We start from the raw sequence: 25,987 nt of genomic DNA, 5'->3' as shown, positions 1-25,987 counted from the left end.
TTTATGCTTGGCTTAAACCACAAGTTTATTGCACCATTTTAATTAGTATTTTTGTTGTTGTGTTAATGTGGACCCAAGGAAGACTAGCAATCACTTTGTGGAAACTAATGAGGATCCATTAAAGAATAACGTATAAAAGATTAAGCAGGCAATAATGGCCAGATGTTACTAATGATTTGGCAGCGTGCACACACAATTAAAAGAGCTGCTGAAATGCAGGAAGTCAACCAGATGTGATAAAAAACAGCAATTTTCTTCCCAGTTTAATGAAGGTCCAAATATACATGGGAAAGGATAAATGTAATTAAATTAATCACATTACAGAGAAAATTTAATGCAATATAGTGATTCCAGCCGAGGGAGCGACTACAACTTATTATCAACACTCAGAAAGCACCTTATTCTAAAATAATGCAGCAATTGTATCTCTGTCAGCCTGAGAGAGGGAAGCTGGCTGAGACAATGTGGCCACTATCAGACTCTAATGAGAAAGCCTGGCCAATGGTGACACAACAGGCTCTGTTCCACAGGCAACAGGGGAGGCTCTGCTATCAGCCCTGGGACTCCGACAGTCCCTGGCACCTCCACCCATGCAGAAAAAGTAGGTCTGCATGGGACCCAAGGGGAAGTTGGGCCCGAGTGACATTCCATAGTTTGTGCCAAAACGGTTAAATGGAAACCATTTCCCCGGAGTGTACGCAAACTATAGTTTCAGTTTCACTTATCTGTGTTGTTCCAGGTAGAGATTACAAGAGAACAGCTCGACCGAAAACATTTCCAACGTCTCACTAGACTGTAACCTGAACGAGACATGTGAGAAAAGTGCATTTCAACAATGAAGGCTTTCCACGGATGTGTTTTGAGTTAAACCTTGCAGTAATAACCAAACGGGGAAAAATACTGAAGTTTTTGTCCATTTATTGTCATGTAAAACTGTCGGACTGTGACTCATTTCATGTGTTGACTTTGGGATGAAAGACGGATAGAAGGCAGCTTCAGAAGAGCAGCACTCACAGTCTATTCTTAATTCTTGCAGCATGATGTGCAAATATATTATGTGCAGCTGGTTTTTGCAGCCATGGGCGATCAGGAAACCTGGACAGAGCTCTGCAGATGAAAGAGAGTTGTTAGGGTTAACTCAGTCCAACAAGGGGATAAAACAAAACATTTGCTGCATGCATCCGCCTACATAAATCCAATCAAGTCTCATTCATGTCAACTGTCACTTCTATGTTCATTCCATGTCTTTTTTATGTGAAGCACGAGGTGTGAGATTTTTTTCATTGCACAGCACTTCGAGCTGCATTTCTTGCATGAAAGAAGAAATACTGCTTACCTTGGCAACCACCTGCGGCCTGGGGACTCCTAACAAATCACAAAGCTGATCCCTGTGGGTCCGTACTGTGGCAAGGTTGCTCTCCCTGGAACAGACACCCAGCACAACGTGTCACAAAGCGTCAGGTGTAACAAAAGCATTTAACGATAAGAGAATATTGAATAACTGCATCCAATGAGACCACTAACCAGTTAGTGTCACTCAGCAGGGTCATGACATCGTCCAACACTTCTGGATCGATGACATCATCGTAGGTCAGCAGCATCTCGTACATCTGGCTGGCTGTGGTCTTCCTGATCTACAGTTTTGAGAGAGGGACGGTCTTCTGTCACAGCTGTTGTTACACACAAAGCCACGTCACTACTGTGGCTACAAACAACTATAACACACTAATATTAATAGTCATTTTAGGGGGATAAAGACAGATTCCACTGGCATTTGGAGAGTGTGGATTTTGAACCAGAACCCAGAGTGAATGACAGCTTGTTGGCACTTTTATACATCTTTAAAAGGATCTTGTGAACTTACCACAGGGAAGGAATGGCAAAGCAGCATCAGCAGCTGGGACAAAACTTTCTTCCTCACCTCACCCTGGAACTGGATCAGGCCACAGAAGCTGGGAAACACCGAAGAGCACAGTCAGCACGGATGGTGTTTCTGCCTCAGTCAGTATATAATGTGGACATTTGTCAATGAGATGGAGACTTACACATCTATACAGGCGCGCAGCTTGGAAATATCTTTGGCCTTCCTGAACTCTTTGCAAAGAGTCAAAAGTTCCACACAGAAGTGATGACTTGGAAAACAAAGACAGAGAAGCCTTAGCTCTCACAGATATCATGCACAGTGTTTGTTTTAAACAAAGCTTTCACAACACTCACTTCTCTTCTGTAGTGAAGATTTCAAAGCAGCTGTTAGCAAGCATCTGATTGAGCATCTTAAGAAAAGGAACGGACACTCTAGAAGAAAGAAAACATTATTGCTTAAAAGAGCATCATTCTGTCTATACACTGAGCTTTTCAAACAGAAAGTATGTAAAACAACATAAAGGCCGAACGAAATAATGCAACACATCAATGTTAAAAGACAAGTTTTAAGGAGTGATTTTAAAGAGATGAGGCTTCATGAAAAAGTCATCTAGCACGGTCAAGGTGTATGTGTGCGTTTGTGTGTACCTGTCATTGCGGAGATTGTCTCTGAAGATGATCAGCAATGTATTTCCAAACTGTGTCAGAGCAGCACTATTGTCCTGGATCCCTCTCAGGTAATCAAACAAGGATTGGGAGGAAAAATGCACCTGGAGGGAAGCAGCAGAGAGCAGCAGTTAACGTGGAGCAGCAGCAGCAGCCTGAAGGTTAGGACTGAAATACAGACTCCTGCCCAGCGGGTACGACTGTTTATGTAACACCATCAGTCTTTAAGAAATAAAACATGAGCGTATCAGTTGCAGTGTAAGGTACAGAAATGTGCTTTACGTTTTATGACTAATAAAGACCACGTGAACCTTGGAAAGAAAAACAGTGAAACTGATGATATCACCAGGCTGCAGGAAAGAGAGAGTCAAACCTTGACACATAGCGACTCAACATAGCAACACAATGTGATAGATAAACAAAGGTAGATGGAAACTGTCTGATTTCCTCATCTACACTGAAGCACAAAATACTTTCTTTTTTTTTTTTTACTTGTGACTGGTTTAAAGGTCATTTCAAGCATGTAGAGTTCATATTACCAAACAAATACTGTGAAACCTGTGTTGTGTCACAGAATCATTCTTCTGGCCTTGTGGTCTTTCTACACTGAGGCTGGCCCACAAGGCGGTTCCTGGAAAGTTAGTGGATGCTCCATCTCCCTCAGGCCTGTGTGAATATGTGCCTGTGGTGTGAGAATGGCAATCTTGGCCCATGTATTGATGCAGCATTGGCTCAGTTTCCTGCATGCAACCCTGTACAAACATATCAGTCCTTCCCCTCGCTGAGGATGTATCTGTGGCGAAGAAAAGCTGGAGGAGCGCGAGGTAAAAGCAAGACGAGAGCCCGATTGTCTCTGAGGGAATATGTTTGCAGCCTCTGTTGGCAGATGAGTTCAACTTTACTGACCTCACTGCTGCTATTACAGGCTTGAAACTTATTTTTCTTTTATGATATCCACAGAGAGTAAAAGTTAAAAATAGCCAGCACAAATCTTTGTGGGCAGGACCTCTTTGAAATGATTGGCTTTAACAGGTTAGGTCATACTGGAGGAGGTGGAGGGAAAACTTGATCAACCCCTGTTTGGGGCCCCAGCTGAGCCTCCTGACTGATGGTGTGCAAGAGGTCAGCAGTGGAAAGCAGCAGACATGCTTTGAAATGTTGTTGGGTTGAAAAGATTCAACTGATGGGAAATTCTTGCTTGCCAGTACCACGAGGGACACGTCAGATCAATTTGTTCAGGATGAGTCAGGATCAATGCTTTGAGCTCAGGCGGTGTCCACATTATTGTAAGGAGGGACAGGGTGGAGATAAGTCAGAGTAACACGGCCTGAAATCTGTCATTTTAAGCATTTACTTAAAGTCAGCCGTTCTAGAGAGCCTGAGGGATTACTGTGCAGAGGACACAGCTACAGCACATGGCTCCCCCTGTTGGCCAAAGTTCTTCGGCCAAGACCTGACATTGCCAATGCATTACTGGCACCATCAAAAAAGAAAAAAGAAGGAGCGTATGGACCCCCAAACAGATAAACAGGCCTTATTGTGCAATGATAATTGAATTTCTACTACAAACATGCCAGCTTGAAAACGAGCAAAGTACAATAAATATCATTAAGTGCGCCAATTCTATGTAATTTGCCCGATTTCTATTTTTCATACCAGCAATAAAAATCCTTCAGGGCAACAAATGCTAAAATCAACTGATTTCTAACTAAACTTTATACATTATGTTCAGATTTCATCCAGCATTTCTGTCTATCATTATGTGATCTTGCTTCTACTAAACCAATACTGTAGGTGAAAGGGAAGTTTTATGAAATACAGATGGGTGACAAATTAAAGGAAAAAAAAAACAACATTAAGTGTCTTAATAAGGTGTGGGTCCACCATGAGATGCCAGAACACAGTTAAGCATGTGGAAAGCTACTGGAGGGATGGAAAAGCATTCTTTCAAAGCACATTCCCTCATTTGGTGTTTGGATGATGGCAAGCACTTCCTAAAAAATCCCTGTAGGTTTCCAATTAGGTCCAGATCTGGCAACTGTATAAGCCACAGCATTTAATTAATAGGCATCAGAGCATTTGCTGACCCTCGTGTCCTGTATGAAAGTGTCTGCGTTCATTTTTCTTTACATGTGTCACGTCTGTGCATCATGCTGCTCTGATTTGACAACGTTCTCCTCCTCCCATCACGTTTGACCTACTGTGGATTCGGTGATCCCTCCCACAGACACAGTGAGGCCCAGCAGGGTGTGGCACTGATACTGAGGCAGGCCCAGCAGCTGGGTGATGTACTGGAAAGCTTGAGATGGGGCATTCCAGTTCAGACTGGTCGTGGTCTCACTGAAAGACACAGCGAGTGAAGTCACAGATCAGCGAATATCACATACAATTGTTCCACGTCAAACTTTATGTGTGTTTGCCAAAACAGTCTGGAATAAAGGCCGGTTAAAATCACTGCAACTGTTAGAGTTTGCTGGAGGAGCTGCAAGTTGAGGGCAGGGGTGACTCACATCGGAAAAATGTTCAACAGCTCCTCCCTGTGGGGAATGTGAGGTACTGCAGGCTCTGTGCTGTGGAGGAGGCGCAGGAAGATGTTGCCGGCGTGGGCTCTGTAGCGGTCAATCTTCTCTGCTGCCTGCTGGGCCAGGCAGCACATCGTACACTTCACCCTGTATACAGGACATAAGAAATAAACAAGAGAAGAGCTTCACAAAGGTTGCCTGCTGTTTTCAAACTTCCAGCTAGCATTGTGGTGACAAAAAGGTAAAAGGTGACTAACTGGCTGACAATTTACATGAATTAATCCATTTTATACTATAAATACGCCCAAAGGCAACACTGGGTGTGAATTCTACCATGATGTGACTCTTTTTACTTCAATCAGCAGTACATGTTGAGTGTTGTGTTTGTTTTTTTGATCCTGTTCCCCTGTTATGATTGGATAGAGCTACATGATTCAAGCCGGATTGACTTAGGCTCAGGTATTGTGGCCGCACCTTGAGAAATCGAAGAGGCACCGAGGATTATTCAAACAAACAAGTCTGAGACCGGCTGACATTACAACATTTATGATCACCTGCTGGGGACATGACACACAGTGTTTTTCTCGCTGGGTGGAAAGGTTAAAAACTCACAGGTCTGGCGAAAGGATCTCTGCAGCGCTGCTGGCCACCAGCAGAGTGACCTCCATCAGGCTGGTCATTGCGGCCTCTCTCACCCTGAGCACATGACAGAAAGAGTAAAGGCTTTATGGGCTTGACTAACCTTACACACACTGACCTCAGTCATTGGGATCTAAACGATCTATTAAAACAACTCCTGAATATGTGACAAATGACGTACATATACAAATACAAACACAAGCTGGCACGAGGGCACACACCACCATTTGAAGACTATAGTTCAGCTTAATTACATTTGGCAGTTTTATAGTCAAATCAGCGTCATGGCCACAGGGCACAATTTGTTTATGAGGAATGTTTCACATAATTGAAAAGTCACACCCCGAAACAGGTGCACAGGCCACCGGTGGAACTCTTCATTTCTGGCCTACTGGCAAACATTTTAGGCAAAGACAAACTAAAGAAGGTTTATGTCATGATAGACGAAAAAGAAAGAAAAATCTGTTCCTGTGTGGATGTGGTTTTGAACAAAAAAGACAAAAGTGTGGTATTAAAAAAAAAAAAGCAAGAACAGGAGAGATAAGGACGCGCAAACAAGGAGGAAAACAGATTCAAGAGAAAGATTATTAGACAGCGTGAAAGAAGCAGCCCATCCCATGTCATAAGGACAAGTGACAAGCCTGGTGACATTCCTGGAGGTAAGCATGGCCCAGGGCTACTAGTGAGACAGGTATAGATGTCTGCATGTCCTTAGGGGGAGGGACAGAAAAACACCAGAGGCCTCAGGCGGTGGAGCATTCCTCCTCCCTGAGGCAAATTAAAAGAGCATGTGTGTATCTGTGACTGTGTGTGTCTGTGAGCTGTGAATGTGTGTGTGTGTGTGTGTGTTGACACGGAAGTTAACTCACCAGGCCCCCACGTCCCCCCTGCTGTCTGTTGTGTAGTCGCTCATGCTGTCGAGCAGAGCGCCGTACACGTCTGCTACGTTCTCCGAGCACAGAGACGAGTCCGGGGAGCCGTTGGCACAAACGCCTGCCTTCACACACACTCTGATGGAGGATGAAGAACAAATACGTACTTAAAAGAGGGCCATCAGAGGAGGGAAATGAGATAAATCTGAGTTTTGGGGAGAGAAGCAAAAACAAAAGTTGTACAGAAAGATATGGATGGACACGTCCTTCAGGTCATGCAGGTATAGCCAGTCAACTGTTTATTTTAGCATTACTACTTACAAAACTATACGGATAAGCTAACAGTCAAGTCAAAGAACAGAGGAAAGACAGATGGGCTGAGGTGATATAAGCCTGAACCACAACAACTAAATGAAGTAAGAATATAAATGCATACTCACTGCGCAATTGCTCTGACTGCATCTCTTCTGGCCTCTGTGAAACTCCCCTCCTTCTGTGTGACGGTGCATATCTGCTGAAGGCCTTCGAGGATCTAACACACACACACACAAACACACAAACACCACCTTACACCTAAGCTGAAGCAGTGAGATATGAAATGCCTTAAAAATACACACATTCTCCAAACACACCTGCTTCAGTTTGCTATGGATCATAAATCTTGGCAGACAGCCAAGGGCGAGGGCAGATCCACAGCGAGCAACCATCTGTGGACTCGTCAGCCCGTCAATGTACTGAGACACCAGGATGTCTACACGTGTGCACCCAAACACATACACAGGCCAGACAGAGATTACTTTCAAAGTAAGACTTACAGTATAGCTATTGGAGCAAGGAAATAATACCCAACTCACCCTGCATTTGAGAGTCTGCCTGACCCGGCTCGGCCTGGTAGTACTCCTCACACAAGGCGGACAAGGCCGACACAACTGCAACCTGCAGACGAAGGAGGAAGAAGATCAGTGAAAGCTGTAAACGACAAGTTGTCTTTCTGAACTGAGAGTAGCATTTTAGAAACAAACGGTGGCAGGCTTCAACTTCACAGTTTTGAAAAGTACAAAATAAATAATGTGTGTCTGCTTATTCTTGCCATAGAGCTACAACTCTATGTGGATGCATAATGTTTAACTAGCATTTAATTGGTCGGTAAAAAGGAAGAAAAGTTAAGCTTACCATAATGCTATCCTTCACACCACTAGAAACGAGATGAAGAGTCTTTATGGTGTCGTCAATAAGCCACTGCCAGCCAGCTGAAACACAGCGTCACAACATGAGAGACTTTTAACCAAGATTCTGAGTAAAATCCAACCATTTAAAAGCCTGATAACAGCAGGTTGAACTTACTGATTACAGGGTCGTTCTTAAAGGGCATTTTGGACAAAGACAGCTTTTCTATGAGACCACACACTGCACAGAAAATGAAAAGATTATGAGGAAAATAGCATTGTCCTTCACGTCCTCCATCATGTTTCTTGCATGAAATCATAAAAACCAATGTACTGCTTTGTGAAAGCCATGTTCTTATTTTGGACTTACTTGCTGGCCTCATTAGCTCTCCACCAAAACCCCTACAAAAAAAGCAGAATTTTCATATAAGGCCAAAACAACATACACAGTTTTTAGAAAAATCTGACAGATTCTTTCTGCCTACCTGTACTGTTTCCTGTCGTGTAGCTGAAAGTAATCAAAAAAACATTAGCAACAGACGACAGTTTATTCAACTTGAAACTGCTTTAGTTCGCTCCTTGAGGTACACCTACCGTCTGGTGAATGCTTTTCAATGCATCCACACATTCTGAGGAAATTATGTCCACCACAGTCCTGTAGGACAAATACTTGGAATTAGTGCACTTCCTACCATTTAACTGTATTTGCTATTACACATTTTTTTCATCTTGTCAAAGTCCCATTGGCAGGGTGCTTAAAGTCTACCTGTTGGTCTGAAGGCCCAGTTTGAACAGAGCGTGTGTGATCTCTGCACATGCCAGGATGGCTCCATGGCGACCGTGGAGGTCAATGCCCACTGCTCTGGGCAACAGCTGTGGCAGAACTGAAACCCACAATGAAGAAAATGCATGGCATGTATACTCAAGACCAATAATTATGGGTTTCAGTAAGTTTCCAAAAGGTGTTTCTCTCATGACTTTCTCCATTGCCTGGGGAACAGGTAAGGGGACATTGTTTACCTGTTGCTGCCATATAATCAGGTGCTTGAGGCGTCAGGTTGTGGAGTGCTTTAGTGGAGAGCTCTCGGATCACCCTGCAAACACATGCAAAGCATACAGCATTGTGTTTACGAGTTGAGTTCACATCTACTACACCCTCACCTTTGGAGACATTCATGAGGACAGAGGAATACATGTACTTACCCATCCCAGTGGTTGATCTTCATGGCTATCAAATGATCTATCATGGCCTTGGTGTACTCTGGGAAACTGGCTATATAGACACTTTGAAAACAAAATAAAAAGAGCTTCAGCTGAATAGCTGCTAATATCATGGAAATTCACACCAGCTTCAGACAGGTCTCTTTACACATTCAGATGAGGGAAAAAAATCAATTTCAGCCATCATTTTCTACATCTTTATTCTATTTTCTAGAGCGGTTTTATAGTCAGTGATATCCCGAGGCTAGTTTCTCGCTCACATTTTGACTGCTTGAATGTTTTCTCTGCTGGTAGTGATGCATTTCTTCCAAAGGAAGGGAAGGGAAGGGAAGGGAAGCTTTTCTATGTTTGTTTCAACGTACACATTTCATTTCTTACATGAAAAATGTACAAAGCTGCCTGAAGTTCATAAACTTAACTGCAACTTATTCTTCACAGGCTAACCAAGTTCAAGAAGAGGCAATGCAACAGATGTAATGTAAACAGGGCATCAGCCTGTGGACATCCCTATTAATTATTGAGTTCAGGTGTTTCTGCCACACCCATTGCTAACAGGTGCATACATTCCAACACATAGCCAGGAAATCTCCACAGACAGACATGTAGAATTTAGGATAGGATGTAAAGAGTGAGCTGACTTTAAATGTGGCACTGTCATAGGATGCCTTTGCTACAAGTCAGTTTCTGGGACTTCTGTCATACTAGATTCACAACAATTGTGAAGCAGAAGCGCCTGGGAGCAACAACAGCTCAGCCACAAAGTGGTAGACCACACAAACTCACAGCGTGGGCCAACAAGAGCTCAAAGGCAAACTGTGTAAAATTCACCTCAATCATCTGTTGCATCACTCTCTACAGAGTCACCTCTGAAGGCAACATCAGCATATGAACTGTGCGTCGGGAGCTCCATGAAATGGGTCTCCATGGTTTGGGGGTGTTGTCAGGGTTTGGTTTAGACTTCTTTATTCTGTTGAAGGGTCTGCTTAATGCAGGATACGACGACACTCCAGTTGGGTGCTTTCAACTCTGTGTACACAGTTTGGGGAAGGCCCTTTGCTGTGCCTGTATGCACAAAGCAAGGTCCATAAACATGGGAGGAGTTTGGTGTGGAGGAGCTTGACTGGCCTGCAGAGAGCTCTGACTTCAACCCCCCTGAACACCTTTGGGAGGAATTAGAGCGTCGATTGTGAGCCAGGCCCTCTGGTCCAACATCAGTATGTAATCTCACAAATGGCTGAATGGGCACAAATTTGCACACACACTCCAAAAGCTTATGCAACGCTTTCCCAGAAGAAAGCAGATTTTATAGCTGCAAAAGGGTCCCAACTCCATATTGACGCCCATGGTTTTAGAATGCGATGTCCAACAAGCTGATATAGGTGTGGTGGTCAGGTGTCTGCTGACTTTTGGCCATATAGTTTTAGCTAAGGTGAATTTGCAGCCACCATCCCAGGTTAGACTTTTAAATTCAGGTTAAAACAGCTAAATCAATAATTTGTGCATTTGTCCAAGTGCAGCTCACTAGGGTATTGTTTGACTAAGACAATATGGCTGTAAAGTGCACATCATTGAGAACAGCCAATGTGTAAAACGCACTTGCTTACCTAATGTTCAGATAGCAGTTGTTGAGGTTTCCAACAGCGTAGTAGTCTGCTGCAGTTAAGATGTCAATGCCATGAGGAAATGTCCCCTAGTGAGACACAAGCAAGCAGCAAAGAGCTGTGACAACGTGGAAAAATGATCATACTGTTTGACACTGACCAGATGAGGAAAATAAGCCATTTTGTTCCAAATTCATGTCATGCACTACGATTTTAAGAGCGATTTAAGGCTATTTAAGGACTATTGGCAAATCAAATGCTTGCTGGTGCCCTGCAGTCGTACTGGGAGGCCACTTCTTCGCTTCGAAAGTTTTTGCTAACAAGGCAAGTTCGAGCAAGACCTGGATATTTGGCAGCAAATAAACTCTAAATCACAGTAATTCTGTTAGTCATAATACACATGTAGCCAAAACTGCGGTCACAAACCTGTCTGCCGACATTCTCCTGGAAAGCAGCCTGAGACAAAATGAGACATAAAAATGAACTTCTGTCATGTAACCGTGTGTCTTGAAGCAACTGTAGGATGTTGACCAGAAAACTTACAGAGGCGGCTCGGCGGCAGTTGACATTTCTGTCAAACACAGCCGTGATCAGCAGAGCACTGCAGAGAGAAACAGTGTGGAGCATAAATGATCTAAAAGACGTATCAGCAAATGCAGTGAAGAAGGTATTTCTTTCACAGTAAGTGTTTTCACAGTCACAGAATGCTTAAAAATAAATATCTTTTAAAAAACGTATCTCTTGACTTTAGCCTTTAACTAGCCATGACTTCCTGATACAGGCCTGAAACTTTGGGCTTTGCCTCACACTTATGTGCTGCTGCACTTCTCTTAAAATGTTGTATTTCACTTGGTTTCACTTATTCTATTTATTAACTTGATTTTTATTATAATTCTTCAGTAGGTTTTATTTTCCATCTTGTGTTATTCTTTCTCTTAATTTTGTTTTTATCCTTATTTTTATCTTAGTTGTACTATTATCACCCAGTGGGTTTAATTTTCCATCTTATTTCCCTGTTTTTTTTCATGTGAAGCACTTGGAGCATATCATTTCTGCACTTGAAGCTGCATTTCTTGTATGAAAAGTGGTATACAAATGAAATTTGTATCAACATCTTAATAATTTGTTAAGAATCAGTGACTCAGACTGAAGCGACGTCTACGTGCAGATTGCATCATCACCATGAAACCATGATTTTGGTTTGATTCCCGGTACAGAGGGTTAACACAGCCACATTATGATTAACCATGACTCCTTTGCAATACTGGAAGTTGTGTCTGATTGTGTTTTAACCTCAACATCCCTCCACTCCACACTACCTCTACAGGTCTCAGGAGGGGTGGGCGTGTGAAAGTCTGTTGTCCAACTGCTGCTGGTCTTGTTTGCTCTCCTCCCATGATCCCTGCCTCTAAACTGCAAACTTCAGGTCCGGGGCTTTACTAACTGCCCTTGGCCTGAGGGCTTGGAAACAGCCACAGTCCTGATTGCACTCTGGATAATGCTCGAAAAAATATACTGTACTATGTTTGTAGCTGCTACGATTAATAAGCACACAGTGCAACTGTAACTGCAGGGGTACAATGGTGTGTCTTTGTACAGGCCCCCAGGTCACTCAGTCCCACATGTATGAAAGTGAGTTTTCTGGAAATGTCATCAAGCTGTGATGAATAGAGCAGGAACCAGCTTGTCTGAGCTCTGCTGCCAAACAGCGACCGAAACCTACAGCAACAGGCGAAACCTGGCAGTCCTGTAGGGACTGAGGGAACTGAGGGTGTTGTCGCGACTGCTGATGATAATGCTAGTCGCAGGGGTTCAAACTGACACCGCAGAGCTGGTCTGCACAGTCAGAGGCCACAGGTCCATACACGCACACGGGGAGAAAGGAGATCAAGGAGGAGGCAAACCGTTACTATTGCCAAAGACTGAACATACGTCACTGGGTGATATTGCACCATAGTTTCTCTGCACTGGTTGGCGAGTTCTAAAACTTGGCCGGTACTTTTAAAGCTGACTTCTTAGCCATTTCACACTCTAGCCTATAGACCAAAAAGGACTACTTATGTCAGAATTTGCTAATTTGCTAATAATGTTATATGACGAAATTGATGCACATCTCTTCTTTGCCAAATGTCACATTAGCTCGCAGCTCTTTCCTGCTTTCCCAGCACACATATGCTGTCATGTCTTAATAAGGCCATAAGAAACATTGATATAAATGTCTAAATGACAAACAGCCATCACTTTGACAGATAAAATAAACCAGCAATGTTATTATTACATATGCAAAAAAAAAGGATCTAATCTTTAATAAACACATTTTAACACTAATCTGCAACAAGGGTTGAGCGGTACGATGGTATATAAAGAGACAGGGTGGATAACTCTGGAAGTGTCTGCACCTAATGTATTCATTATTTCTACTGACTCACCTGGTGCCAATAAAAATACCATAAATGCCTGAATGTGCTGATGTATTGAAACTTCACTTAGTTCACTCTCATAAAAGGACTGAGCGTGGAAGTCATGGAGCAAAACCAAAAGCTGTCACTGAATCACCAAAAGATCATGTACTGCTTGGAAACATTAACAGCTTCATAGAAAGAGGAAACATTAACAAGGAAACACAAAAATCAAAGAAATTACTGTCATTAATAGTTCCATTAGGATTAATTACATTGGAAGCCAGATGACATGACGATCGCCTTTTGATACCATAATCTTAGATTGGTTTTTGTCTGTGTAATTAAGCTACAGATGCACTGCAGCTTACTTAAATATGCACAGTAAGTACAAAAACAGCACACACGCCTATCTGCTGGTTATGTGGAGACATGCACGATTGATGTGCCACAGAAAAACTGGTTTGAGGCAGTAAATAACGGCTTTGAGGCTAATCACGCAGCTTGTATGCAAATTACAATTAGACTGAAACACACAATAAGCTGCAACCAAAAGAAATCTTACTGATTATTAAAGCAGTGTATGCTGCTTTCATCTCTGTTGTAGCTGATACTTTTTCATAAAGTTGAGGGAAAAAGATGTTTTTGGGCTGCAGCTCTTTCACCTGTACTTCCCTCTTTGTCAGAATGAGAAGGGATTATGTTACGAAGGGTGGCAATTACGGCAAACCAGAGGTGTAATACTGTTCCTACATTGAGTTAACAATAACAACAAACAGCAAATGAAAATGGGAGCACATTAAGATGAAGAAGCTCGTCCTGTAGTTTTGCAGCCATCTATGCATGTGAATGTCTTAAGGGAAAGGTTACCTGGCAATCTGCGTGACAAAAGGCTCAAGCTCTTTGGGTTCATAAGCCCTGGCGAAAGACCAGCACACATAGCAGGCAGCGTCACGCACATTGGATCCAACGCTGCACGCCCCCCTCTTTTCCTCATAGGTCAGGGATTTAATGATGAGCGGCACGACTGCAGGCAGACAACAGAAATGGATGCGTGGTTTAAAAAAATAAAATAAAAGTCTAAAAGAAATAGGTTAAAAACATACATTACATACACTGTATGCAGACTTTGTGGTGAGGAAAGTTCCAGTTATCACTTCAGCTTCACACCCAAAATCCTTGGACTAAATCCAGTAACGACTGGCTGAATTACAGATTATGTGACCTGAAAGTGCAGTTCATTTTTGCAATACTGAAGAATTCATTTGTCTTTCATTAACACATTTATTTTCAGTGCACCTGCAAACTGTGGGGAGGTTTTCAGATCATATTAAGGTTGTGGTTTACATGCATTTAAAGTAAGCAGATGGGCCTTGTGACAGGTTTCAATGATAACTCACTACACAAACTTCCTTTTGAGAGTGCAACACAATGACATGGCTGATCAATTTTCCAGCGTAGTATAATCTGAATCTGAACTGAATGCAAGCTAGTGCCTGCCCATCTACTCCTTTTGCACTGTGAGAACATCAGCGATAACAGTGTCCTCATACGCAGTCGTTGAGTTATTGGTGCTTGCATGTAATATCAGGGAGAAAACACACAACAGTTGCATGGTAAGTCAGCTCACTTATTAAAGTGGTACTTCTGTTAAAGTCATACAGATCCACTCACATAAAAAGTGAAGCAACAGTCAACAAGATGGCACCGATTTTACCTCCGCCCATGCAAATGTCATAAGACTCGCCAGTTTGCTACTGAACTTCACCAGAAACTAAACGCGATGATGTAAAACAGCATGTCATACCTGGGTGGTCATTTCCACGAAGGACTGAAATGGGGCAGGAAGCAGGAGGAAGGAGCTAGAGCCCCCACCCCACCTCATCATGTAAATCATCGCTTGAGGCTTGACTAATATCAGGAACATCAATGTTGCCCGAGGGCCCTGCTGTTAGGGCTGAAGCCCCACCCACTGAGACAACACCTTAGACAGTAGAACTCACCACACAACTGACATCACCAAGCACCACAGCACACATGCACCATCACACACACTCATGAACACACTCTAAACTTTTAGCACGTATTGAAGCGGACGTCCTGACCCGACACGGACTCTGGCTGTTGGACTGTGGAGCAGCTCTCTGCAGGCTGAACACTCAGGAGAGGACACTGTTGCTACAACCAGAGCAGGTGATTTTTTCTTTTCTTTATTCTTTCTTCATCAACAAGGAAGTGGGATTAAGTTACATTTACTTATTTACAGAAAATAACTAGTCTCTTCTAAAAAAAAAAAAAGTTTAAAATATTTAGTTGGATAACAGTAGCCTTTTTCAACAATTTTCTAACAATTGTATCTTAATATGCAGACTGGTCTGGAAATAAAAACACTAATCACCTGAGCTCACAGGAACCAAATATCCATTTTTATGAAGGAAAAAATAAGAAACACACAGTGTTTCATACTTAACAGTGAAGAGAAACATTGTTTAAAAGGGATTTTCGAATGGATTTCAGTTCTTAACCAGGGAGTGGCTTTGCGTGCTAATACAGTTGGGCAGAAACTTGAGTGACAACTTCTTGCGACAGCGCATGACAAGCAGGTTCCTCCGTGCAGCGCCCAGCAACACTTAACTCACAGCTTTAGGTGATGTTTCGTTTCAAATGCGAACCTGAAATGTTTCAGATGCCAGCAACTTCACCTAAACTGGTTAGTTTGAACTATTACTACTCATGCTGGCTAACACATTGCAAGGAAAATGATCAAGAGCCGGTGAGTTCATCAAATGATCAAATGATGATGTTTGGGAGCTGAGTGCATCCCCGCAGGTGTAGTCATGGGAAGCAGGTGGCTGGTAGTTCCCACGCCGACAGCACAGAGTTTAGTAAGGTTGAGAGCGAAAGCAAGTCTCTGCATGCCCTCCAGGTCTGTGTTAGTAAGTGTCTAATCTGCCCACCACCTGCCTACCGGGCGCCTTTGCAGCTCTCTAACTTTATAGCATAGATGACTGGAGCGATATCAGAGCGGGTAGACAGGTGAAGATGCAGGCAAAGTTGAGTCACTTGCAGGCAGCTGCCAATCAAAACCACACAAAGACTCGAGTGCACCTATGCAAACACGTGGGTACACTTTTGCATACAGTGGACTGGTTTTCATATTTAACCATTTTCCTGTTTGGTGTCCAAGCCAGTGTGAACTAACAGTTACAGAAATACATTAGCCCGAGGGTGCAGTGTTTTGTGCAGCTCGAGATTTTTCTGCCTGAGCAGTTAAAGAAACACGGTGAGGAAAACCTTCCAATGAGAGCTCACTCTCCACCTGAACCAGTCAAACAACTCCATTAGCCACATTACTTGACATTACTTGATTCACGAGTTTCTCGTATGTGCTTTAGTGTGACATTCCCCAGCAGGTTCAGTGAAAAGGGGATCTTGAAGAAAAACTAAACTGATTTCCCAATTGTGCTGTGTTTCTTTCAGAAAACCTGCATTTAAATCACGATGGAAACCACTCAGGAACGCAAGCCAAAAAGGCCCCACTACATTCCTCGACCGCCAGGCAAGCCCTTCAAGTACCAGTGCTTCCAGTGTCCTTTCACCTGCAACGAAAAGTCCCATCTCTTCAACCACATGAAATACAACTTGTGTAAAAACTCCATCTCCCTGGTGTCACAGAAAAACGGGCAAGCGGCCCGACAGTTCAAGGCTGTAGCAAAGGGAGCCCCTGTCAAATCTAAGGATTGTCCAAGCCCCCTGCCAGCGGTTCAGAACAACAATACTGAGAAAGAGGGAGCTGAAGAGAACAAAGCTGAGAGCCAGGATGACATGGAAGAAGCAAGCTCTGGGTGTGACAGTTCAGTCACTAAGGACAGCCAGAGTGAGACAACATCAAATACAGTAACAGAGCCAGAGAACAGGGAGAGCAATAAAGCCAAGTCTCTGCCGCGCCCATCTGCCTTTTCTCCTGTCACACCCAAATGCGACGGAGCAGAAGCCTTTAAGTCACCTGTGCAGCAGTCAGAGGATTCGCAAGCTCCTGTTCCCACTTTCAACCACCCAGGCTTTCCATGGAGCACGATTTCATCATCCATTCCCTTAAAACCATTCCCCCCTCCCATTATTCCTGATTACTCTCCCTACCTGCCAGACCGGCCCTTGTATCCACCATACTACCTCCCAGGAAACCCCCATGCGACCGAGCCAAACTCTCCATCTTTCAGGCCAGAGTTTCTGGATCCCCAGAGGCCTGTGGTACCACAACCCATTGCCCCGCCCCACACTTCCCTGTTTCCCCCATACCCATACAGATACTGCCACCCTCTTCACCCAGGCCCCCCTCTGCATTACACCCTGTACAGACCCCATGAACTCTCCCTGCCAATTACAGGACCCAGATATATTCCTTTAGATTTGTATGGCCCGACCTTTGGGCCCAAGGATTATGACTTATACATGCATTCTCGTCCCAGGCACAACAGCCTCAACACATCTACACAAGAGGAGAGCAGCCACAGGCAAAGTGGAGACAAGGAAATCAGGCTAAGCCCTAAGGAGGGCTGTTCAGCCTTGGGGTCCCCTGACAGACCCAGTCATGGACACATCATCCAGAGAGACACAGAGGCTGCCCCACACTACACCAACATGGGTGAGTCTCAGACATCCACCCAAGTGGGACACACAGCGACAGCCATCAAAGCTGACTTACGACAAGAGGAGTCTGCAGAAAGCTTGCTGCAGTTAAGTGCTCAGCATGTGGATGGAGGGTAAGTAATTAACTTTTTAGTGTTTTGTTTTATTTATGGCTTAATTAAGCTGCAATGTACCACGTACTGTGTCAGTCCATTAACTCTTTATTTTGGCATCTCTTTCAGGTCAGCTGAGAGCAGCAGATATTCCACTATATCCGTTTCGGAGCCGTGTCCTGAAGCTACATCAGAACAAGATGGTGAGGACAGCAGAGAAGATCTGGGCCCCCTCAACCTGTCAACGAGGAACCTGGACAAAGAAAAAAGTCCATCTGACCACAGACTGAGCTGCTCAGATGCAGAGACGTCAAAGGGGGAAGAGTTGCCTTTGAACCTCAGCCTGCGAGCATGCAACGCTGCCCTCAGCACTTCAGAAGATCCCCTGCAGAGGTCAGAGTCTGAGCTGGATGAAGAACCATGTGACCAGAGGCAGACTGCAGCACTGGCACTCTGTCAGCTCGCCACTGCAAGCTCTGCTGCCTCTTCACGTGACTTCAGCACTGCAGAAGGGCCCTCGGACGATCATACAGATGCTAACCATCCTGGCTCTCCAAAGAAGGCCAAGCACACAACCAAGGCAAAGGCAATAAGCATGAAAAGAGCAAACAGCAGCCAGGTAGAAAACAACTGCCATAAACCAAACAAGAGAGCAAAAGCACCAGGGCGGCCTCTGAGGAGGAGGCCTCGCTGCCGCTAACAGCTAAACTCTGACTGTTACAATTGGTAATAAGGACAGAATATCTGGAAATTTCACCACCACAAGCCTCAACATGAAAAGATCAACTTATCGAACATCAATGTTAAAATGTTAATTAAGCACTGAACAATTTGATTCTTCGAACAGGAGCAGATGTGATATTTCTGTAGCACTGCCACATGGTCAACTTAAAACAACAAAAAAAAAAAACTTGCTGAATGCAATGACTTGTTGTCGCAGGTATGTGTTTATTGTGTCTTCTCTCATACTTGATCGGAAAGTTTGAAAAGCAATTTTTATAAGGGTTCCTAATATTTAAATCTGGACACTTTTGTAATGTAGAAAGTTGGCAATAGAAGTTATGTATGAAATGTAAATATGTTAAATAAATAAATAACAAAAACGTGTGTGATAACTATGTGAATTTGTGGACACATACCATCTGTCAACCTGGAGGGCAGCAGCAGGCCTCTCCTACCAAGTTCTGCCAGTGCCAGGCAGCCTCCATGCCAAGCATTGTCTGTCTCCTGAAAGCTTGAATAAGGACACAAACAACACAGGTCAAATATAGAACGTGATAGTGAAATGTGTGGGTAAAAACATTTATATGAAATAGAGCCAATACGTCCTCAGTATGAACCTACCTGAAGCAATCCAGCACTGATCCAACCACCTCATCTGCCAGCTCCTTGGGAAGCCTCCCAGTCACCCTCCCAATGCTGAAGGGATAAATAAAACAGATCATTATTTTACTACATAAACACTTTCCGAGGAGCTCTCTTTGAAATAAAGAATACCAAAGACAAGTAGCAACAAGGATGTGATCAACAGTTTATAGTTGCTAGCTGACATATGAGCAGGCTGTTACCCCTTTGCTGCAGACCAGCGCACAATTGTTTCTTTATCTTTCAGTCCCACCAACAGATGCTCTGTAAAAAGAAATCCATATTTAATTTCCTGAACAGAGGTACGGCAATAACAAACTTTAGAAACTGAGTGGAGGCTGAAACTGACCGACAACAGTCTCCACCTCCTCAGGAATGTCATAGTCCTCCTCCTGTTCTTGCGTCTCCACCTCAGGAGTCACAGCGACTGTAGCGGACTGGGACATGGAGAGGTTTGCAGCTAGAGAACGGCTGCCTCTTTGGTACCTGAAAAACATGCACATAAACGTTTTAAGACACTAAAACACTCTGTGATCCAGGCATCAGTTGGTACACATAAAGATCGTGCCAGCTGACTTTGGCTGGAGACCTCATTTTCCCAACATTACATATAATTAGCTTGTAATATGTCTGACCTCCAAGCAGCCACACGTGGCTTCAGGAAGGTGAGGCCAAGCCTCTGGATTAGTTTGACACCAAGCCTCCTCAGCATGGCCTGGCTGCTCTCTGACAGATGTTTCTGCTCCAGAGACTGCAGAATGGTAGGAGCTGGGAAACAAATAAGGACGTCCATATTATCTGTTGTATAGTTGATATAACAAACAAAATGACGAATGCATAAAGGAATATACATACAGGATTTTTAGAAGTATCTGACTAGAGGCTAAGAAAGATGAACTGCTCCCTGCATTGGATAGCAGGTCAAAGATAATTATAGATCATTCTAATATACAGGAAGGCGTTGTAACACTCACACAAGGGAAATATCACCTGATGTCTGCATTCAAATATCTCCCCTCTGGCACAAGACATTTCGATAAAAATTTGTGAACACAAATTATTCTGTTGCCACATGCAAAGGCAACTGAACAAAGAAAACGAATGTGACAATCACACGCTCCATTAACTCCTGTTCAGTTGTCCTCATGGAGTCAGTACTTTACTACAGATATATATATAACATACCATACTGGAGGAGATCATCTCGTTTTCCATGTTTGAAAAGCTTCGCCTGTGGGGACACAAATAAGATAACCAAATCAGCCGAAGACACTGCAGTGGGAACATGACAGCAGTGACATTTGAGAAGGCATTTTATTGTAAAATAGTTAATATTTCACTAAACAAACTGAAAAAAAGAAACATTACTCTCAAAAACCAAATTCATTCCGGCAACAATTTCTTATTGTCCTTAAATCTTGAATCTTTGCAGCATTTTACCCTCAATCTACACAAAAAAAAAACATTCAAGTGTTGGTCCTGTAGGCTTGTTGACTGAGCAAACAGCGTCAGTTTTGAACGCCCTAAGCACCGTATAGGCTGGAGCCAGGTTCACTTCACAAATTAAGTACACAGGGATGCTTTCTAAACATGTTATACAAGTTTATGTGCCAGTGATATGAATGTAATGTACTTGCTTGAGGGCTGAATTAGATTACCTTAGCTGTCAGGAAGTGATTGAAAATACCCTCTATCATTAATAATGATTTGCAGTGGGAACAGGTGTAATGTGAGGGGCACCAATGTGGAAAAGCGGAATTTGTTGGAACTAAGCACCGTCAACGCCGTTCTCAATTGCTGAACAGCCGTTTAGCTTAAAGCGGTGGATTAAACTGACATAAGTCACTTGACTCAGCACATCCCACACATGCAGCAGGTGCATTACACACCTGCCAAAACCACATTAGTTATTGTGTGAGACATACCAGTCATGTCAGCTCTTGTAAACTACTCTACAGGCTTTAATTCAGCAGTGCACACAGAATACACTGGCCTCAAACATACAAAGACAAGTGTGCGCTCAACACCACAGGCTCGTGTGTGATTGCTGAGTATGTGTGTTTACCAAAGACTGCAGTGCACCATCCAGCACCATGATGTCTCTCATGGACTGGTCATTGGTCTGGGATACAGTGGTGAGGCTCCAATCCAAAAAGTCTCCAAGGCATTTCTGTTTGACATCAGGGCGCGTCATGAACCTGTACAGTCATGTACAATAAGACAAGAATGTAATACAAGGTTTCCTGAGGTCAACAAACACAGACACCAGTGAAGACATTCCCAGCACAACCTTGCCCTCTACTGGCTGGAAAACTAATCACAGTTAATAACTTCAACGAGCTTGTGCTTACAGGAGTGGTGGCTCTGACAATGTAGAACCTCGAAAAAGAAAATTTTATACCTTTGAACAGTATGTTTAATATATGTGAATATGTTTTAAATAAACCACAATATCAATATTTAGATTTGTCCATATTAATATGTATCTCCATTAAGCAAACTACAAAATCACAGATCAGATTATCTAAATGTAACATCAACATGTTACATGCAATGAACTGTGTTCCACTGTTGTGCCTTGAATGAAACAAAACCCCATCTGAGACAAACCCTACCTAGCTGCTTTTGGTCGCTCTTAATTAGAGCTTTCTTGAAATCCTTAATTCAGACGACAGAAAAAGCATTATTGTCCAGCCCTGGCGTACATAAATACTGATGGAGCTGTCAAAGACTGAACACAGATAAATCCAGACTGAGCGTTTAAAGTGTAACTTTGAACACACACAGTGCTTTTTGCTGTTTCAGAGTTAAACGTGATATGACCTTACAACAGCTTCAGGATCAGGATGAGGGATGTAGTATTTTCTGAAGCTTTTGAAACTTTTCAATCATGTCGCTCTGTTGGCAAACAAACTTTGATAATGTTCCTCCAAATCCAGGTGACCGCATGACCACCATGTTACTTTAAGTCTACTAAACCCGCAGACACTGGACATTACAACAACTTCCTCATGTAAATGGCTTATTTCATGTTCCCTAATTGGTTGAACTTTATGTCACCTTGCCTAGCCTGAGGCAGCAGAGTATAAATGCTTAACATGCTTATGTCACATACATATCTGTCAAATGAAAACAGCTGACAATGTTTCGTGTAACCACATCACCACCTACACTGTTACATGAAAACACTGCACACACTGAATTTAACCCTGGATCCTGAGTGACTGACAGACTCTGTCAAGGGACTGACATGCTGGTGGCAACTTGCAGCTTAGAATGATGTATCATGTGTAACCAGGTTCCACACAAACATCACATGATCCGAGCCAGGATAAGAAGTGTGTTGTGTCCTAAAACTCCCATTAGGGAGTTTAGGAAAACCTATAATGAAAAAAGACACAGTCCAATCCAGGTGTTCTGTTTAATATGAAACGGCTACAAATCCAGATGTCTGCTTCAGGAATGACAGCTGTCAAACATGCCTCACTGCAGTCTGTTAAAACACTGCTGCTAAGTCAGTTTCACTTATATGACATGAAGCAGCAGTCATCAAAAGACGCATTTTGAGTCATTTTGTGCCTCTTTCAGTGACATTTTGCATTCATTCTGAGGTTAAAGAGAATCTGTCTGCAACAGATAAACACCGACATCCTTTCTCTATGGATATTACAGACAATAATACAGGACACTATGGCAAATATTGAAGGAAATACCTAAATTGTTTGACAAATTTTAATGCAGGCCTAAAACATGCAGTGTAGGTTGTATAACAAAGGATTGTTCCTGGTCAAAAACAGAACTGAGATAAATAATGGATCATAAAACGTGGTCAGTATTCATCCGAGCGAACGTCTCATTCTGAAAATTGCTGCACTTCAACACAGAAATGACAGCGACCGTTTCATGTGGAGGTGTCAAAGACATTAGTGCACTAATCAGTAACCTGGACAATGTTAGAATCATACAGGGATATTAACAACCAGGTTATGTCCCATATCAAATCGTGAATATGATTAAAATAAGGATAAGACATAACAGGGACTCGTGTGCATGCACTGATTTCATTATTAGCACTGGCCTCAGCAGTGCTGGACATATTTGTACTTACCTGTCGTCCATATTAGCAGTAAAACTTGTAGGAAACACTTGCTGAGGTGAAAACAAAGGTGAGTGACTGTCGGCACAGTCCAGATTCTAGCAATATCAGAGACAGATAATAAGATGTCCCTCCCTCCTTAAAGACCCCCGGGCTGTCTTTAGCTTTGCATCAACTGACATGATTTGTTTACTTCCTGAATTACGCTACCAAGGTGGAGGGAGTGGTTCTGGAGGAAGACTGCTGATACTTGAACTCAACATCCACACAGTCAGTTCAAAGGCCTTTAGTGACGTTAACTGATTGGACTGACAACAGCTGTGAGGACGTCACAGGAATGTCTTAAGGAAGTGGGCGTGGTTTCATCTAAAATAGGTTAGAAAAACAAGAGACACCTCTGATTGCCCTGTGATTGACCTGCTGGAACCCTGCTGCATTGCACTTTGCTCCCTATTTGCAGAGGCAGGGTTGTGTACACACACCAGATTTTTTTCAGCGCAGCAGTGATGACTTGAGTCTGTCACGACCTTCCATCAGCAGAGGGATCACACAAACACTTACAGCGCTTTCACAGCCTCATACTGTTGCACAGCTCATCTCATTTCCACTAGATGTCTGCACCTGGCATGAGTTACTATTAGTGTTCATTACTATTCATTTGCTCATTCTGGTCAATCAACACCCAGCAGTCCATTGCCCTGGGTTACACTTGGGGAGTTTTGTGCCCACAAGGGTCTATTCATGTTTTATTATGCATTGCATTTGAGTAAAATGATAGTTGATAATATTAAGTCTGAAAGTCCAACTGAAGGTCACGGTATTATTGTTCCACTGTTTCAAAGTGTGATATTTTTGGAGACAACCACAAAATTAAAATACTATGTAGTGTTTGTGCACTTACTTTGATACTAGTACAGATGCAGCATCCCTGGGACTATCACTGACGAGTAGATAAGACTGAAAAGAGGTAAAAAAAAAAATGTTAATAATACTGTACGATAACATGACCTGGAGCACCTGCAAACAAATCCACAAACGTTACCACAGCCAAATCATTTTCAGCTCAGATACACTACTGCTTCACTCTGTTTGGATCGGGAGACATGTCAACCATTTGCTCTTTTGTTTGACTTACACGTTTTTCTGAAATTACGGATAAAATAGCTCTAAAACACACACACAAACATCACACACATATATTCATATAAATAAAAATCTAAAACAGCACAGGGTGCTTTGTTTTCAGTTACTTTGTATCGTAACTGTCAAAGAATCACTGCTGCCAAACTTTCAGACTTCTTAGACCTTTATTCAGACATTTTCGAGGATCCACAAATCCTGATAACAGAACCAAGCAGAACCTAGTACAAACCAAACTCTCAGATCATATACTTAACTTGCCTTTGCGATGGCTAGAATGCGATCCATGGTGGGCTCTCTGGCTTTGCCGTCGTCTGACTCCAAATGACCATCCAGGCGATAAAGGTCAAAGGGTATGAGGCAGGTCATGGACAGCCACAAGAGCAGCATGTAGCGAGTTTCCCAAGTCTGAAATGAGCAGATGGTAAAACACATTATAGTTAAATGTTTGATAACGCAGACAACAACAATAACATATGCAGACCCACAGGAGGCAAAAACACAGAGGTGTTATTGTAAAGGCTTGGATTACTATTTATGCCCTGGACCAATACTGGCAGGCTCACCTCAGAGTCTTTGGGATCCTGCCTGGACAGCAGATCCAGAACTGGCTGGACATCTGTCACCTCATGAGGGAAAAGCTGCATGAAGATTTTATAACCTCTGACCTGCTCAGGAAAACAGAAATATGAGCACCCCGGAGACTGGCTCACAAATCAGCATTACTGAACTGGCTGGATAACTTTGCTGTGTCAGTAAAATGACTGTTGTGAACCAGACTGACCTTACAGATGATGTAGAGAAACTTGAAGCTCAAGTGAACCAGTGAAGAAGGAGACTTCTCACTCCTCACAAACTCCAGTATCATGTTCAACATCCACTCTAAGACAAAGTTGAAAAAAAATGGAGAGTCGGGCCTTTTAAATATGTTTACATTCTCCAAATTAATCCACAGAACTAATAAAAATGTAATTTTGAGTTAGACTTTTAATAATATACCCAAGTGTGGGTCCAGCAGATGAGGCTGCTCTTGATATCTGTTCATTATCACTGAGGGAGGAAATGGGCAGAGTATGATGAACTGGGAACAAGGTAAAACCACCCACTGATTAAAAAGTGTAAGTATAAGGATTATTGTACGCTGTGGATGACTGTCTCACCCAAAAACCTCTCCGTGGTGGACTCGCTTGACAACTTGTGCTCGTGGACCTCCGGCAGGCTGGAGATGAGCCCTCTGGTCTCTCCGGTCTCACTGAAGCCCCCCAACACACAAGCTTTTACTATAGCGTCCGACTCTCCTCCCTCGCCACCGGAACACCCATTCTCTGTCTCCGATAAGGCCATTCTGGCAGACTTTTACCCACAAAGAGTGTCCTTGTTGCAGAGTCTATCGTCAGTTAGTAACGTTTGTTGTTATATACCATGGGCCAGTTAGCTAGCTAATATTAGCATTCATGCCTAGCTAAGGGAGTGGCTGTGGATGAAAATTAGCCTGAGAAACGACGGAATTTATTTAATTTACAGCTACAACGCGCACGTAGTGTGAATAGTATTACTGACTGCTCACGAACTGAAAAACCCGAGGTATTACCGCTCACATCATCTCTGTTCCCGCATAAAACAGTCTTTAACGATTGTATTCACGAGTATCGCCAGTACGGTAAGCGAGGAGGTTCACAAGTGTCTCATGTCACG

At 43.1% G+C, this 25,987-nt stretch overlaps 2 protein-coding genes across 2 annotated transcripts; one reads left to right on the top strand and one right to left on the bottom strand.

Moving 5' to 3' along the window:
- Positions 1-901: 901 nt before the first annotated feature.
- Positions 902-25,981, bottom strand: tbcd (tubulin folding cofactor D). Its single transcript, XM_076752688.1, has 39 exons — positions 25,453-25,981; positions 25,292-25,342; positions 25,077-25,174; positions 24,859-24,960; positions 24,554-24,700; positions 24,054-24,109; positions 21,122-21,254; positions 20,242-20,287; positions 19,692-19,824; positions 19,406-19,542; positions 19,260-19,320; positions 19,036-19,110; positions 18,831-18,925; positions 13,820-13,976; positions 11,094-11,151; positions 10,977-11,006; positions 10,554-10,639; positions 8,932-9,012; positions 8,749-8,822; positions 8,495-8,612; positions 8,323-8,383; positions 8,214-8,236; positions 8,099-8,130; positions 7,907-7,969; positions 7,736-7,812; positions 7,417-7,498; positions 7,195-7,313; positions 7,003-7,094; positions 6,560-6,700; positions 5,664-5,747; positions 5,040-5,198; positions 4,731-4,869; positions 2,512-2,633; positions 2,218-2,295; positions 2,046-2,132; positions 1,865-1,952; positions 1,525-1,634; positions 1,337-1,421; positions 902-1,107 (listed from the first exon to the last, which is right to left on the bottom strand). Exons 1-39 carry the CDS (start codon positions 25,634-25,636, stop codon positions 1,087-1,089), a joined length of 3,585 nt encoding a protein of 1,194 aa, XP_076608803.1. The 5' UTR covers positions 25,637-25,981; the 3' UTR covers positions 902-1,086.
- On the top strand, positions 15,073-18,391 carry znf750 (zinc finger protein 750). Its single transcript, XM_076753030.1, has 3 exons — positions 15,073-15,142; positions 16,430-17,712; positions 17,821-18,391. The coding sequence occupies exons 2-3, from the start codon at positions 16,451-16,453 to the stop codon at positions 18,389-18,391; spliced, it is 1,833 nt and encodes a 610-aa protein (XP_076609145.1). The 5' UTR covers positions 15,073-15,142; positions 16,430-16,450.
- Positions 25,982-25,987: the final 6 nt, after the last annotated feature.

Source organism: Chaetodon auriga, chromosome 16 (genome assembly GCF_051107435.1).
Source record: "Chaetodon auriga isolate fChaAug3 chromosome 16, fChaAug3.hap1, whole genome shotgun sequence".
NCBI classification, from domain to species: Eukaryota; Metazoa; Chordata; class Actinopteri; order Chaetodontiformes; family Chaetodontidae; genus Chaetodon; species Chaetodon auriga.
Note: the sequence above shows the minus strand (reverse complement) of the source record. Positions and strands in the feature narration are given on the sequence as shown.

Coding starts and splice junctions, on each gene's coding strand:
- tbcd (XM_076752688.1), bottom strand. CDS start 25,636: ATGGCCTTATCGGAGACAGAGAATGGGTGTTCCGGTGGCGAGGGAGGA. Junction 18,926..19,035: donor TCAGTGCTGGATTGCTTCAG/GTAGGTTCATAC, acceptor TCCTTATTCAAG/CTTTCAGGAGACAGACAATG. Junction 4,870..5,039: donor CTGTTGAACATTTTTCCGAT/GTGAGTCACCCC, acceptor TGTGTCTTTCAG/TGAGACCACGACCAGTCTGA.
- znf750 (XM_076753030.1), top strand. CDS start 16,451: ATGGAAACCACTCAGGAACGCAAGCCAAAAAGGCCCCACTACATTCCT. Junction 17,713..17,820: donor GCTCAGCATGTGGATGGAGG/GTAAGTAATTAA, acceptor CATCTCTTTCAG/GTCAGCTGAGAGCAGCAGAT.